Raw genomic sequence first — 16,461 nt, forward strand, 5'->3', positions numbered from 1 at the left:
AACGAAAGAAGAAGAAAAAATCCAACAACTGTGACGATCTCCCTCACTACATAACGCGAAGAAACCAAATAATATATCCTAATCTTCCTCGGGTATTATCCTGCCAGGAAGGTACGGAGCCGATCAATACTCGGTTGGTCGTGGACACATCTCGGACTTTGACCCACAAGAAATGGCGGCATGTTGGTCTGACCGTTGACTGGTCAAATATTTCAGATCACGTGAGGAATTGAAGTTAATGGGTGCAGTCGTCGGTCAGTTGCATACGGTCCATTAACCTATCCAATCTATGGCGGCTCCAACGCAACCCAACAATATGAAATCAACTATAGCTATAACGCGTGAGGGTTTGAAGTTTGCGTCGATTCATATCGTCCCAAATAATAAGTAGATTACTTCGCTTGGGGTGTCAATTTCAGCGGCCTAACAACTAAAAGATGCACTAAATTAATGTTTTTTGTATTTTTATAAAAATATTTATGATTTTTATACATCTTTTATATGAACTAATCTAAAAAAGAAAGTCAGTTATAATATTTTTATATTGAGTTATAGTATTTCTAATAATATCAAAAAAATAGAAAGTAATAAAAAAAAAATCGTAACCGAGAACCGGTCTAATTCTATGGATATATTCCTATAAATCGGGACCCATAAGAAAAGAAAAAATAAAAAATGATTGACTATCAATTCAAAAATATATTTACAATTAGATAAAAGAAAGACGTTGTCATGAAAATCTAAAAAGGATATCTTGAAAAATATATATTATTTTTTTTAAAAATTTAAATATGAAATATATAAATATATAAATTTATGTATTAAATTTTTTAAAAATAAGAAGATTGCTATTTACAATCCCCCTTTATTATTTATAATCTTATTTTAAAAACTTTTAATATTTCTTACTACGTAAATGAACTTGATACTTTTTTTTCTCCTTCTTCCTTCATATATATATATATATATGTAATCGTTTTCCTCGTTGGAAATGTCCCAAATTATTTATATATATATATAATCGTTTTCAATTAGTATTCTTTCTTCTTCGCCCTCTTTCTCTGTCTCTCTCTCTCTCTAAACCCACGGCCACTATAATGGAGACCAGACCACCTTAAGGCAGTTTCTCTTAGTCTTTTGCTTTCTTCCCTCTCTTCGCTTTGCTTCCCTATGTGGGTTAAACGTGGAACTCCCCAGCCGACCATCGCCACCTGATGAGGCCTTCCCTCGCCGTCGCGTTGGCGGTGGCCGCGACCCTGTCTGTCTTCCTCCTACCTGCTCACGGCACCGGCTCCACCTCCACCCTCGCCATCGCCCACGGCTCCCCTTCTATCGTCTGCGGCGTCCTCGCCGGCGTCTCCCCTCGTAGCATCCAGTGCGCCCGCGCCGACGCCACAGGTGCTCTGTCCTTCCCCCTTTTCCCCAACGTCTCCTTTGCCTCCGTCTCTGGTGGCCACGGCTCCCTCTGCGGCCTGAGGGCCGACGGCACCGCTTTCTTTTGCTGGGACGCGGCCACACTCACCCAGAAGCGCGTCTACAACGACTCCACCGCCATCGAGGAGCTCGCTGTCGGCGATGTCCAAATCGCCGGCGTCGACCGCAACCGGACGTTCGTTCATTGGTGGCGCGCTGACAGCGCCTTCCCTGACAAATTGACCGGCTCCTACCGTTCCCTCACCTCCGGTCGGGGCTTTACCTGCGCCATCAGCACTAATGGTTCCGTCAGCTGCTGGGGGCCGCGCAGCGGTGAGATCTCGGTCGCCTTCGTCAACTCCAACATGTCGACCATCGTTGCGGGAGACTCCCACGCCTGCGGCATCAGCACCGCCGGCCGGCTTATCTGCGGCGGCAACAACGAAGCAGGCCAATCGACCCCGCCCTCGGACTCAGCGTTCGAGTTCGGCAGCCTCGCGCTGGGTTCAAGCCACACCTGCGCCGTCAGGCGATACAACGGCACGGTTGTCTGCTGGGGCGGGGGCGCCGGCGGCGAATACACGCCGGCGAACACCACCGCCTTCGTGTTCATCGTCGCCGGCGGCAATCTCACCTGCGGCCTAACGGTGGTCAACTTTACTGTGCTTTGCTGGGGGACGAACAGGAGCGACGCGGCAGTACCTGCGCTTCCGTTGCCGAGAGTGCTTCCTGGAATTTGCACTTCCAACGAAAGCTCTTGCGATTGCGGACCTTTCCCCGACTCGGAGACGCTATGTTCGGGTTCTGGAGTCATATGCAGGCGATGTGACGATCGACTCGAGCGAACAAGCCCACCTCCGCCATCACCATCGCCGCCGCCGTCTACCGTTTCGTCGAAGAGGACTAACAAGGGATGGTTGGCATTCGCAATCGTTGGGTCAGTCGGCGCATTTGCCGGTGTCTGCTCCATCGTCTACTGCGCATGGTTTGGGGTTTGTAGGCACAAGAAGATCCACAATTCAGTTCAGCCGACTATTACCGCTGCTGGAAATGGAGCATCCCATGCGGGGCATTCGTCCGCAACCGGTGCCGGATCGATCGTCCCGAGCCCAACCACGTCCCCTTCCGGGTCGCGGTCCCGAACTTTCTGGCGCCAGGGCTCACGGGTCATGAGGCGGCAGAGGAGTGGGCCGTCTTCGTTCAAGGACCGGGCGGAGGAGTTCAGCTTCTCGGAGCTCGCCGCCGCCACCAAAAACTTCTCCTTGGAGACCAAAATTGGGGCCGGCAGCTTTGGGACGGTGTACAAGGGGAAACTGCCTGACGGACGGGAGGTGGCGATCAAGAGAAGTGAATCAGGGCCGAGGACAAAGAAGTTCCAGGAAAAGGAGAGCGCTTTCCAGTCGGAACTCGCGTTCCTCTCTCGGCTCCACCACAAACACTTGGTGGGCTTGGTCGGCTACTGCGAGGAGAGGGAGGAGAGGCTCTTGGTCTACGAGTACATGAAGAATGGAGCTCTGTATGACCATCTCCACCCAAAGAATGGCGATCAGACCAGTGTGTTGAATTCTTGGAAGATGAGGATCAAGGTGCTGCTGGATGCGGCGAGAGGGATCGAATATCTCCACAGCTATGCCGTGCCTCCGATCATCCACCGCGACATCAAGTCCTCCAACATACTGCTCGATGGCAACTGGATCGCCCGGGTGTCAGACTTCGGGCTGTCGCTCATGGGACCAGAATCCGGCGACGGGCATTTGTCGATGAAGGCGGCAGGCACAGTTGGGTATATGGACCCCGAGTACTACGGATTGCACCACTTGACCGTCAAGAGCGATGTTTACGGCCTGGGAGTGGTGATGCTTGAGGTGCTCACTGGGAGAAGAGCCATCTTCAAGGACGAGGAGGGTGGGAACCCGACCAGTGTCGTCGACTATGCTGTGCCCTGCATTGTGGCAGGGGAGGCCAGCAAGGTGCTCGACGCAAGAGTGGGGCAGCCGGGACCGCATGAAGCTGAGGCGGTGGAGCTCGTTGCCTACACTGCTGTGCACTGCGTTAATCTTGAGGGCAGGAATCGGCCGAATATGACCGACATTGTTGCCAACCTCGAGAGCGCCCTTGCTCTCTGCGAGGGAAGCCATGGAAGCATCTCCAGTGGTTCAACAGATTGAGATAATCCTGCTGATGTTTGTTACATAAATTCTTCGACATCTGAAGTTGGAATTGAGATATGTGAAGCATTTGGTTGGTTTACTGTGCAGAGCAATTCAGATTAACCTTGAAAGTTGAAACACAAAAAATGTTCAGAGAATTTCAAGAACTGTGTGATGAGTTCCATGTTTATACTCTGTTGTGGCTGTGGAAGGGAGCTGAGGAGTAAGTTGGGTGGGAAGAAATGTTGAAATGTTGGCTTTGTCAACCTCTACAATGCAACCTTTCTTATGAATGCTTGTGAGCACATCTCCTTCAAGAGGACTAATTCTCTTATGCCAGATGCCAAAAAAGTTCATCTGGACTGTAGGTGTTCCAAGCTTGACCATGCGTTGTGTGGTGCTTTCTGGTTGACTTTAAATGATACTGTGCTTATGGCTCTTGATCCAGCAGCTTTGTTTTGCTGAATTTTCTGGTCAATTGATGTGATTTATATGTTGAAGCCATCATCAGAAGGGAGATGAAGACCAGGTCTAATTAGTACAGCAAGGTGATTCTGTGAAATCATACAAGTATACTTGCTGTTATATGTTAGACTTGTCATTCTCAGACTCGTGATGGAGACACAGGAAATTGCCATTGTCTCACAAGTTCTTCAGGATATTGGATTTCTGGGCTCTTAAATGCTTTTGACTGCATAGATTTTGATAGCAGTTGATATGGAAAATTCATCATCCTGAGGTTGATACCAAAGTGAAGTGGAATAGGATTCAGGGTTTTGTTGTCTTTGACAAATATGAAGGTATCAGTGTAGGTAGAAGCTGCTTCCCTGAGGGGGAGTCATATCTTGAGCCATGCTAAGTTCATATCACAAGCTATTTGTTAAGTGAAGCAGAATTAGATCATCTCTATGTTGGACATGAATTTAAAGCTCTTCAACTCAAACGATTAACTTGGAATGATACATGTAATTACTAGGTTTGGCCTAACTTGCAGTTTCGATTCTGTCGAATTAACCTTTTATTAAGAGGTTAGAAAGAGTAGATTCATAACTGGTAGAGTACTTAGTTTTTTTATTTTTATTTTTTCGATTCCGATTGCATATTACATGAATTGTTATTCCCATTCGATTTTGATTTTTGATCGATTCAATTTCGATTTAGATTGAACCGTGATAGGATGTAGTAGTTAAGAAGATTTGAGGTATTGGATGTAAAACAATGGAAGAGAAGAAAGAATAGTTGGGCAAAGTGGGAACACAAAGGTCCTTCTTCAAACCACGAATCCTGAGCTTTGTCGAACATATCAAATATGCCCTCATGGAGTAGGTTGGTAAAGCTCCCTCCTCTATTAGCTGATGCTACTTTTGGCCAGCGGCTTCTATAATAAACCACAGCGAGCTTTCTCATCTGCTCTCAAAGCACAGCGGGCCATGGATAACAACATGATGATTAGAGTGAAAGCAATGTGGGTTGGGGATCCAATTCTTTATGTTCTTGTGGCAAACTTTGGTGGGTCTCCTCATCCTTCAACATCTTCTGCAATCAAATCAGTAGCTGTGGAACTTCAAAAGGCGCCGACCACAGTCGGCTTAAAGATGTCTTCTTAGCCATATGAAGGTGGGTTATTTATTCCAACCATCATTGCTACGCGTCCTTCCAATTAATGTGATAGATAGCCACATGGAAGGATTTGGTGTCACCTCCCGATAATATATACTTGCAGCTCATAGAGCAAAGAGTCATAGGGGCAAAAATTCGTTGGATGTCAGATAAAGAAGAAGAAGAACAACAACAACAACAAAAATAAAAAAAAAGAGACAAAATAGATTGACCGAACAAATCCATCCGAAGATTATCATATCATAAATCGATTCCATTGAGCATATTTCTTAGGTTTGCGGTTCGGAACTGAGTTGGGTTGTCTCTAAAATTTAGACTGATGATTAACTCGTATTTTATAAAAGATAAAACGATGAAAACAAAATTCGAATACAGCTATCAACATCATTATCAACAAAGTTAGCTGACACCGCCCAAATCTTTTAACATTAGCCTCAATAGATTAGATGGGAAACGAAGAATGAAAGATGAATGGAAGTCTCATGAGTCGAGCATGCCCAATGAACAGGGCACTACAATATATGCCTTTGGCTGTGACTTCCATATCTTCATGGAGTTCTTTGGACTGTAAACATCACCAATTCCCACCACATAAGTTGATTTCATTCAGAAAACCAGAAACCCAGCATAACTATAATAATCATACCAACCGTGCTTGATGCAAACCATTCCATTTTATTTCAGTTTCTGTACATTTTCAATCAATCAATGCCATGAATCCATAATATAATATTAATTACAGCAACAATCACACCTAATATTTCTAAGCATACAACGCTGAAAGATTTATTACAATAAATTAAGGCAAGTAGGATGGTTTTGTGTGGAAAGAGAGATGATGCTTGGTTAAACCTCAAAATTTCTCCGTTCATTAGGTACAACATTTTTTATGCTCAGCGGATCCTTTCCATCGTATCAACAGGCAAGCAGGTAACCTGAAAGAGTCGCTACAGAAAAATTGGGTAGATCATACAAAGTTGAAGCCATGTTTGGGCAGATTTATAGCATTCTTATGACAAGAGCTTGGTAAAACCATCTCAAGAAGTTGAGCTTATGGTGGGAATTCCTTGCTGTTTAAACCACTCCGGCATGTGGAATTTATCATATAGTACAGTCCTTACATCCTTCTGGAGAGAAAGGTGCTTTAAAAGAGGAAGAATGACTCCCATAAGCTGGAAACAAGAAAAAAAATACTACAGCCAACGCTCAGAAAATAACTACCAGTTGTAATAGTATGTAATTAGCCAAAAAAAAAAGCATGATATATCTTGTTACCTGGTCATCGCATGGCTGTGAAGCGGAAAATGGAACGCAAGGTATTCCATTTAATGGTTGCAGCAAGAAACTGAATGGATTGTTGTCAACAATAACTATGCGGGAGAGATCTTTCGATACACAAGAAAGATCTTTGACATGTTCCCGGTGTTCCCTGATCCACAGAATGCACATATATTTTATGAACCTCAATTCTTTATAAGGTACAGTTTACCATCAAAGGTCTGGCAACATAAAATTTGTAGATGGTTTTATACACATGTACTAGTGTAATGTATGTACACAAAATAAGCATTGCAACCAATAGGCAACTTTTTGAAATGTCAAGCGGTAGGAAGATAAAAGCATTTTATAAAAAAGTTGAGTAGTTTCAAATCAACAATAGAATAATTCAATGACAAAAGTCAAGCGATCAAAAACAGGATTTAGTTTATTTTGCAAGAAATCAGAAAATTTCATTTTGGTTATGGTGTTTAATCACTGCAAACAGCTACAATTTCCAAATAAAGCACAATATCTTCTTTTTGTATTATATCATTTAGCTTGATTTAAAAAGATTTGAAACAGCAAATGACACATGTAATTTGACTAACCACATTGATTTTCATCATCTGCAAATGCTAACAAAACAAGCAGTAGTTAAAAAAGAAAGTATGAAGCAGCATTGAAGTTTAAAGGCTCATAATATTTGTTACAACAGAACTTTCAACATAATCTTCAGAAATTGCTTGCTTTTAGATTAGTTAGCCTTTCAGAATTAGCATAATGGTAAAAGTAGTCTCTGTAATATATTCCAATGCCAACTTAACCCTGTAACCTTTTTTTGAGTTAATAACAGAACCTCAATGTCAGTTTGGCATCAGTGGTCGTTAGGTCATTAAGACTGCTGACAAAATATGTACATGATCTAATTTAATGGCCAAAGAACTAATGGTGCTCACAAGTACATGAATGCTAAACAGTTTCTACAGACAAAATTGAACACTGGTTCAAAGTTTAGGGTTAGATAGAGCCATTACTTCTTTGTACCAAGTCAAAAACCTCAACAACAAGGAGACTTTGGCAAAACATATTATCATGGGATATTACAAAAATAAAAAGATTAAATTGCCTATCAGGATGAAGTACAATAATTGTTGCTGCCATACAAAATTATATTTCAGAAAATCTTAAAATTGATTCAAAGTTGACTAATGCGTACTTGACACTACAGAATTTAACAGAACTACATGGAATGCAACTTGAATGTTCAAAAAATTTGAGATTTTGAAGGCAGAAAGAATTTCCAGTGATTATTCTTCTGGTTCATTGAAAAAAATAACAACAAAAGTTGACTGAAGTCTTAATAAATATGATTTTCACTTACGTGATCACAGTTGCAGGCCGATATAGGCGATGAGTTAATTTATTGTCAACATCTATTCTATCAATAACTGGACTTGCATAACCTGATATAGAAGGGAAAAAAAACACAAGGATTTTTCACAAAAGCATAAGCAGTATATAAATAAGAGCTAGTACCAAAAAGTATATTATAGGTAAATAACTACAACCTTCAAGACCAGCAGTGAAAAGAACAAGATCTGCAAATTCACTGCTGTGTTTTAGAAACTCCTGCAAACCAGGGCGCTCAAAAACTGTGACATGGTTCACCTTTTGCCTTCCATCAGCATCCTTCAAAAGTGTAGCTCAGGATAAATACTCCTGCAGCTTAAGATCAGGCAAAATTACCTAATCATAAGTGACCAACCTTTTCTGAAGATATACATTCAAGGTCAAAGCACTTTAGACCAGCTTCAATTGCTTGGGTATGCACTGTAGACGGAAGGCTAGATGTCTCATATGCACAAACTAAAGTTTCATCCAAGTCGAGAACAATCTGCAAATTTTTGCGAACCTGGCCTTAAATGAGAGAGTCACAATAAAACAACAAACAAATTCTCCTTAAGCAATGACTATTATTGAAGTATAAAAATAAATATTATGGTAGTCATTGGCATTTTTGTGGGCATATTATTGAGAAACTAAACCAAGACATCTACTAGTCAGTCTTACATAGACTCTTGTGCCCACCAACAAAAATCCAATTTTGGTCCATATTGACAAGTTCATCACATATTGTTTATCAAAAATCCCATTAAAAAAGTCAACATACGAAGTTTAATGGAGATTTGGAATATTCCAACAATGATTTTAATGTGCACTAGTGAAGTTGGAATCAAATCAGACAACTTTCTTGTTGTATAAGCACTAATCTATTTTGGATCAAAGATGAAGCACCACACTTATTCCTTTGTTAAAAGTATTTTCAAAGAAGACGTATGTAGATATGTTCCCACCACATTTTCTACATGTACAAGTTTTGCCATTTCTGCAGCGACAAAAAATGAAAGAAAGAAGAAACACAGGAAGAAAACAGATCTGCGGTGCTTAACTTACAAGTTCAAATTATTTTCTAAAGCAGTTCTAAACATACAGTCATAAGATCGTTATGTAATAAAATAACAAGAAAGCACATATAAACAGTTACACAAGAAAGATCCTGTGGACATTTTAAAGTTGATGCAGAATCCTAGCAAAGAAATAGTCCACGGAATGAGAATCTGTCGCTCAACCTTGTTGATCAGAATTTGAATCTGGTTGAAGGTTGCTCAACCTTATGTTGAGATATGCCATGAGTTACACACCAGAATGGTCATACCTTTCTCATGATTACAAATATGCTATACTACATCACAAACCTATTTAGAGATTTTACTTTAGTATTGCCAACCACATGTATCAATGTATGTGAATCAATTCATGGACTTGAATTTTGGAGGTGTGGTAATAGTCCAAGAATAACAATGAACAGGAAGAATAAGATTTGATGTAATTGATCTGCATTACTTACCTCAATGTTCCTTCTACAAGAAAGGAAAAAAAAAAATCAGTGTACAAATATAATCAATTTCCATGAATGGAGAAGTAAAAAACTCTGCTGTCCGGAAGCCAAGTGCATAAAAAATGATGAATGGAAAATCCTCATGCAGGTTGCGAATCAGCAATTCACAAACTGAAAGCAGGGACAACGTGAAGTACCAATGCAGACATCAAACATATCAGGTCTTACAGGAGTTAGGTATTATGTCTAGAGTTAATTAGGCCACATGTTGATAGCAGTCATGTTTATAACTCTATCCAGGAAATTCCTCATCAAGTAGTATGCTGCACTTCTTTGCTTTCAAGTTCTCATTCAACTATTTATTTCTATGCAAGATTATTTGCTTTGCAAGACAAGCATACAATACATCAACAAATTCATATGCTTTGCAAGACAAGTATACAATACATAAACATGGAAATCATTAAGCACATCGATCCACCACCGTCAATCAACTGTAGCTTCTGGGCAGTAAGTTGTATCTAAATGAGGAAGTCAGGACCTCGGTTTGTCCAAACCACCAAGGGATGCCGAAGCAAGGACAGGCCAAACAGGAAGAACGCAACCTTATATTCTATGCAATCTCAGAACAAATTTAAATCGACAGGGATCTAAAAAAAATAGAAAGAACCAATCTTTAAACGAATCGTTCATAGCCCAGTTCCCAAATGGGGAAGAGAGACATACCGTGAGCTTCTTCAGGGGCTCCGGCCCAGCGAACTGATTAGGCGGCGGGGCGTCGGTGGGGGGGTCAACGGCTAGAGGCTTGTAGTCCGGAGAGGCGGAGGAAGGGGAGAAAAGGAGGTTTTGGCGGAGGCCGACAAAGGAGACGAGCTGCGCCCACGAGGGGGTCCTCCGTGGGATCTGGAGCAGGACATGAAACAAGACCGCTACCCAACTCACCAGCGTCCGCCACAACTGGACGCTCTTCGTCGTCTTGGTCGTAGCGGCGGACCCGGGAGAGCACAACTCCGTCTGGGCCAGCCCGGTCATGGCGGCGGCAACAGCTGAAGAAGACGAAGACGAAGGACGAGGCGCGCGCGAATCGAATCGCGGCCGATCCGGAGGCCGCGGGGCTGGCTCCGCCGGGTAGGGCGATCCGGCGAGAGGTGCCGCGAGGAGAGGGGCGACGGGACTCGGGAGCCGAACGGGATTGCGTGGAAGAAGACCGTCCCGTGCAAGCGGGCGCGGAAGAGTAAATATGCGGTCGCGGACGCAGTTTGACACCGCAGATGACGTCGATGTCTGCGGCCGCCACCAAGGCCATGTTGATCTTTAAGATCGGTATGGAAGGATGGTTCTTTTGCTTTTATTTTTATCTCGGGAAACAACACTAATAAATGTAATATAATTAATAATAATAATAATAATAATAATAATAATAACTCACAAAAATGGGTAATAAGCTGACTTCCTATTCTATGGGATGGCAGTCTTCCATAGTCAAACTATTTTATCTTCAACATCCGCATCTGCATCCGCTTTCTAAAAGTGGATACGGGTACGTTTTCACCAATATCCGATCCGTTTTCACCCTTCCACCGTGTGAATATATTTCGTACCAAACGGGCCTCAGAAATCCCATGGCCGCACCCAATTCACGTGATGGCCCAACATGCCACTTCCTCTCCAAAGGAAACGCTACCCGCCGCCGACCGTATAAAAGCGAGAACCCGTCCGCGTGCCACGAGCGCGGGGAGTCATCGGCGACCGTGGAAGAGGGCGGAGAGGGGAGAGGTCGCTGGTCGCAGTTGCCATGGTCTCGGGGTCCGTGGTCTGTGCGCGGTGGGTAGTGGTGGACCCGCGCCACCACATGCTGGGGCGGTTGGCGTCGATCTTGGCGAAGGAGCTGCTCAACGGGCAGCGGGTCGCGGTTGTCCGCTGCGAGGATATGTGCCTCTCCGGTGGGCTCGACCGCCAGAAGATGAAGTACCTCCGCTTCCTACGCAAGCTTATGAACACCAAGCCCTCTCACGGTCCCATCCACTTCCGCGCCCCCGCCAAGATCCTTTGGCGTACCATCCGAGGGTATGTCTGTCCAAAACACTTCCCGATTGTCATCGGTGTGGTCTGGTGGTGGTGGTGGAACTACTCATTTGATCTGCTCCTTTCTTCTTCGTTGGTTGCATAATTCCTTGCAAGACTAAGGTTGGGGCCGTCATCCTGACGTGGCTCAAGGCCTATGAGGGGTTGCCGTCTGTTGAGATTTGATTCATAGTTATCTATCTAGATAGTTATATCTAGATAGTTATCATGATTTAGTGGTTACATGATGATTTCAATAATCACCTCAATCATGATATAGTAGTCATAGGGTGGTTCACCTCAATCATGATCTAGTAGTCAGGGTGGTTTCAATAACTATCTCAATCTAGTAGTTATAGGGTGATTGTCACTAGGTCCTATAAATAGGACTGAAGTAATAGAGAGAAAGAGTCTGTGTACATTTGGTATTTTTATTCTATTTTTTCCTTGCTCCTCCATCCCCAACATTTGTGATATCAGAGCCTAGTTTCAATCTGAATTGGGCATTATGACTTTCGGTAATTTTATGTCTCAACCCCTTATCCCCATCTTCTCGAGCAAAAGCTATAAATTTTGGAGTATCTAGATGAAGACTCTATTCAAGTCTTAAGATTTTTGGGACTTAATAGAGAACGAATATGCAGATCGAGATGACGAAATCAGGCTGAGGGAGAATAGAAAGAAGGACTCAAAGGCATTGTTCTTCATTCAACAAGCTGTACATGAGACGATCTTCTCAAGAATTACAGCAGCGACAACCTCAAAGCAAGCTTGGTTGATACTTCAAAATGAATTTCAAGACTCATCAAGGGTGATTATGTTAAAACTTCAAACCCTTTGTCGTGAGTTTAAAATTTTATTCATGAAAAGTAATGAATCAGTGCAAGATTTTCTTTCTCGAGTGACTGAAATTGTTAGTCAAATGAAATCTTATGGTGAACATCTTTCTGATCATATAATTGTTGCAAAAGTTTTGAGAAGTTTAACTCCGAAATTTGATCATGTTGTTGCCGCAATTGAGGAGTCAAAAGATCTATCTACTTATTCATTTTATGAACTAATGGGTTCCTTGCAAGCACATGAAGTAAGGTTGAATAGGTCACTTGAAAAAAGTGAAGAAAAAATATTTCAGATTAAGGGGGAGTCTTCTACAAAAAATCAACAGTACGAGGACAGAGGAGGATTTCATGGTAGAGGAAATGGAAGAGGAAGAGGACACTTTGATGGGCATGAAGAACAAGGACAATCAAATTATGATAAAAAAAATTACAAGAGTGGAATTCAATATCACTACTGTAAAAAGTTTGGTCACATGAAGGTAGATTACTGGAAAAGAGAAAAGCAAGCAAGTTATGTGGAGAAAAATGAAGAAAATAGTAAGTTGTTTATGACTCATTCACAAGTTCATAATATCTTAAATGATATTTGGTTTTTGGATAGTGGATGTTCTAATCATATGTCAGTCATAAAATCAATATTTAGATATATTGATGAAACTCACAAGTTGAAAGTTAGACTTGGAGATAGCAAGCAAATCCAAGTGGAAGGGAAAGGAATAAAAGACAAATCAAGGGAAGGTAAAATACCTTGATAATGTTTTCTTTATTCCTACTTTATCACATAACTTGTTGAGTGTTGGACAATTAGTAGATGATGGATATTCAGTAATATTTGATAATGGTTCATGCACTATTAGAGATAAAAAATCTGGTTTGATTATAGTAAATGTTTGCATGACACAAAACAAGATGTTTCCACTTGATGTGTCAAATATTGAAAGGCATGCGCTTATCACAACTCAAAAGAATGAGTCTAGTTTATGGCATTTAAGATATGGACACCTTAACATTAAAGGTTTAAGGTTGTTAAGTCAAAAAGGAATGGTTTTCGGATTGCCCAAGATTAATACACTTGATATATGTGAAGGATGTATTTATGGGAAACAAAGTAAAAAACCATTTCCTATTGGAAAAGCATGGAGAGCATCTAATTGTCTTGAATTAATTCATGCTGACTTACGTGGACCTATGAATATAAAATTATTTAGTGGAAGTCAATATTTTTTATTGTTTACGGATGATTATAGTCGCATGAGTTGAGTATATTTTTTAAAATTGAAATCTGAAACATATGATAATTTTTGAAAGTTTAAGGCACTTGTAGAAAGGCAAAGTGGTAGATATATAAAGACACTTCGGACATATAGAGATGATGAATTTTTATCTAATGAGTTTAGTTCTTTTTATGAAGAAAATGATATTCACAGAGAATTGACAGCACCATATACATCGGAGCAAAATGGTGTAGCTGAACGTAAGAATCAGACTGTCGTTGAAATGGCAAGAAGTTTGCTTAAAGGAAAACATCTTCCAAATCAGTTTTGGGCAGAGTCAGTTGCAATAACAGTTTATTTGTTGAATATTTCACCAACAAAGGCTGTTATGAATCGAACTCCTTTTGAGGCTTGGTATGGTATGAAACCAAGTGTTAGACATCTAAAATTTTTTTGTTATATTGCTTATGCTTTGGTGAATTCACAAAATCATCATAAGCTTGATGAAAAATCTAAAAAATGTATCTTAATTGATTATTCTCTACAATCGAAAGTATTTCGATTATATAACCCTGTTAGTGGCAAAGTTATTATTAACAGAAATATTATGTTTGATGAAAGGGCAAGTTGGAATTGGGAGACCAATAAAGGTGAAACACAAATGCAGATTCCAACAGAACTAGACACTCCGTAGAATCAAGTGACAGATCTTGCTTCAACAAGTTCATCGTTAACCTCACCCAATAGCAGTTCAAATTCTAATTCCTCAGATTAAACCCCTCCAAGAAATTTCAGATCACTAATAGAAATTTATAACTCAATATTTTCTTTGTTTATTTCAGATCCAATAACTTTTGAGGAAGCAGTTAAAAAAGAGGAATGAAGAACAACAATGAAGGAGGAAGTCAAGTCAATTGAGAAGAATGAAACTTGGGAGCTAATGGATCTACCGAAAAAAAAGAAAGTGATTGGATTAAAATGGATGTTCAAAATAAAATTTAAATGTAAATTATTTGGTTTCACTAATAGTGATTGTGTAGGAGCTTTAGATGATCGAAAGAGTACTTCAGGTAAGTGGAGCCATAACAATGAAGTATTATGGAACGGATGAACAAGTTACGGATATCCTCACCAAATCATTTCGAAAGCATGTTTATTTTATGTCGCAAATTGGTCCATAACAATGAAGTATTATGGAACGGATGAACAAGTTACCGATATCCTCACCAAATCACTTCGAAAGCATGTTTATTTTATGTCGTAAATTGGTGTATACAACTATGAATCAAGGGGGAGTGTTGAGATTTAATTTATAGTTGTCTATCTAGATAGTTATCATGATTTAGTGGTTATATGATGATTTCAATAACTACCTCAATCATGATCATGATCTAGTAGTTATAGGGTGGTTTCAATAACTACCTCAATCTAGTAGTTATAGGGTTGTCACTAGGTCCGATCGTAGTTTATGAAGTAAGTATTTTTCTGGCTCCTCCATCCCGACACCGCCTCTCAAGTATAGCATTTTGTCTTGTTCTGGTTGAAAACCGGTTCAGATACTTTTAATCTTAGGGTTCTTGGTTGATGACCTTTCTTTTCATGATCTTCTTCTAGGGTTTTGAGGCTTGCAGCCGATGTCTTAATCTTAGGGTTGTTGGTTGACGTACTTTCTTTTCATGGTCTTCTTCCAGGGTTTTGAGGCTGCAGCCGGGGCATAAGTACTGTTTACTGGGCCGGCTTTCTTCCGAGGTCGGATGGAATCATTATGATACTATTATTAAGGTCATATCCATATATCTATTTTTTTTTTTTTGGTACTTTCTTTGTTTGTGGGCATGGCTTATTCCAGGCTTGACATGAGTACCTTTCAGCATTGAAGATTGTGCTGTAAGGGAAGCTTTGCTTCCGTAGTGAAGGCTATGGCTGGGTCGGATGTGCCAGCTTGGTATGGCAAGTGCTGCATATAATACTCACAGAGGCTGCACAAGCTGTACTGTGCGTAGCATACGAGAACTTCCTTCCTTGTGATAGAGAGAGATCTGAAGTGTTTGGAGTTTAATAGTTCGGTTAAAGCTTAAGAGGCATATTTCTGCCTGTGGCTTAGATGATTAGGGTTGGGTGGACTTGTAGGATTAAGAAGCCTATTATATTATTACTAATTTGCAATGGAATTTTTTGGAGAACTTTTTATTTTAATTTCAACTGGAGTAACATGAGAATTGACGTTATACTGGGTAAGTTATTAGTGGTCTCTGCTTTAAAAATCATCAGTTCATTTAGGTTGAACTCATCTTATCTGCATTATTTTTGAAATTATAAATCTCTAAATTCTAATCGAGGTGAGAGATTTGGCTGAACACGGTAATTCCTTGGAACAGCTGCATTTTTGTGTCTATATTGCCATGTCAATGAATATGAACTACACATATATGTTCTTGCCAAATGTTCGAATATTATATAACTTGCATACACATAGAGTGCCTTAATCACAAGGATGTTTCCCCGAGTACATTTCATGCGACAGGCATTTGTTGCAGCACAAGAACTTGTGAAACTATTTATTTCTTTGTTGTAATGCCCAGTACAACTAGTTAATCTGTGATTCACATTCTACTAAGTAGTAACTAATCATATAAATCCTGTTTGTGCAGGAGCTGGGAGAGAAGAGGAAAGAACGGGCTAAGGTGGCTTATGAGAGGAGAAAGCAACTTGCCAAGCTGAGGCTGAAGGCAGAAAAGACTGCTGGAGAGAAGCTTCGTCCTCAGCTGGATATCCTATCGCCTCTTTAAGTACTGAGATCACTAGTCCTGCTGAAGAGAACCTTTTGTTAATTGTTAATTGTTCAGGATGATGTATGTTGGCCATTAGTGAGGTGCAGAATGTTCTTTTATATATTTGTTTGTTCTTTGGTTCACTATACCCATCGAGATTAGGTTTTTTCTAATTAAAAATCACTGTTGTCAATGGAGGCAATTCTAGTTGGTCATCCGAGCTGATTAATG

The 16,461-nt window shown here is 40.9% G+C and overlaps 3 protein-coding genes across 3 annotated transcripts; 2 read left to right on the top strand and 1 right to left on the bottom strand.

Moving 5' to 3' along the window:
• Positions 1-1,063: 1,063 nt before the first annotated feature.
• On the top strand, positions 1,064-4,010 carry LOC135595236 (putative serine/threonine-protein kinase-like protein CCR3). Its single transcript, XM_065085884.1, has one exon. The coding sequence runs from the start codon at positions 1,215-1,217 to the stop codon at positions 3,579-3,581; it is 2,367 nt and encodes a 788-aa protein (XP_064941956.1). The 5' UTR covers positions 1,064-1,214; the 3' UTR covers positions 3,582-4,010.
• A 1,828-nt stretch (positions 4,011-5,838) lies between these two features.
• LOC135595237 (uncharacterized) lies at positions 5,839-10,648 on the bottom strand. Its single transcript, XM_065085885.1, has 6 exons — positions 10,069-10,648; positions 8,209-8,337; positions 8,012-8,132; positions 7,825-7,906; positions 6,459-6,612; positions 5,839-6,355 (listed from the first exon to the last, which is right to left on the bottom strand). Exons 1-6 carry the CDS (start codon positions 10,372-10,374, stop codon positions 6,221-6,223), a joined length of 927 nt encoding a protein of 308 aa, XP_064941957.1. The 5' UTR covers positions 10,375-10,648; the 3' UTR covers positions 5,839-6,220.
• Positions 10,649-11,137: 489 nt separating this feature from the next.
• On the top strand, positions 11,138-16,248 carry LOC103978200 (large ribosomal subunit protein uL13w-like). The gene is made up of 3 exons (XM_065085635.1): positions 11,138-11,409; positions 15,151-15,208; positions 16,111-16,248. Exons 1-3 carry the CDS (start codon positions 11,138-11,140, stop codon positions 16,246-16,248), a joined length of 468 nt encoding a protein of 155 aa, XP_064941707.1.
• Positions 16,249-16,461: the final 213 nt, after the last annotated feature.

This window comes from Musa acuminata, chromosome BXJ1-10, assembly GCF_036884655.1.
Source record: "Musa acuminata AAA Group cultivar baxijiao chromosome BXJ1-10, Cavendish_Baxijiao_AAA, whole genome shotgun sequence".
NCBI lineage: Eukaryota > Viridiplantae > Streptophyta > Magnoliopsida > Zingiberales > Musaceae > Musa > Musa acuminata.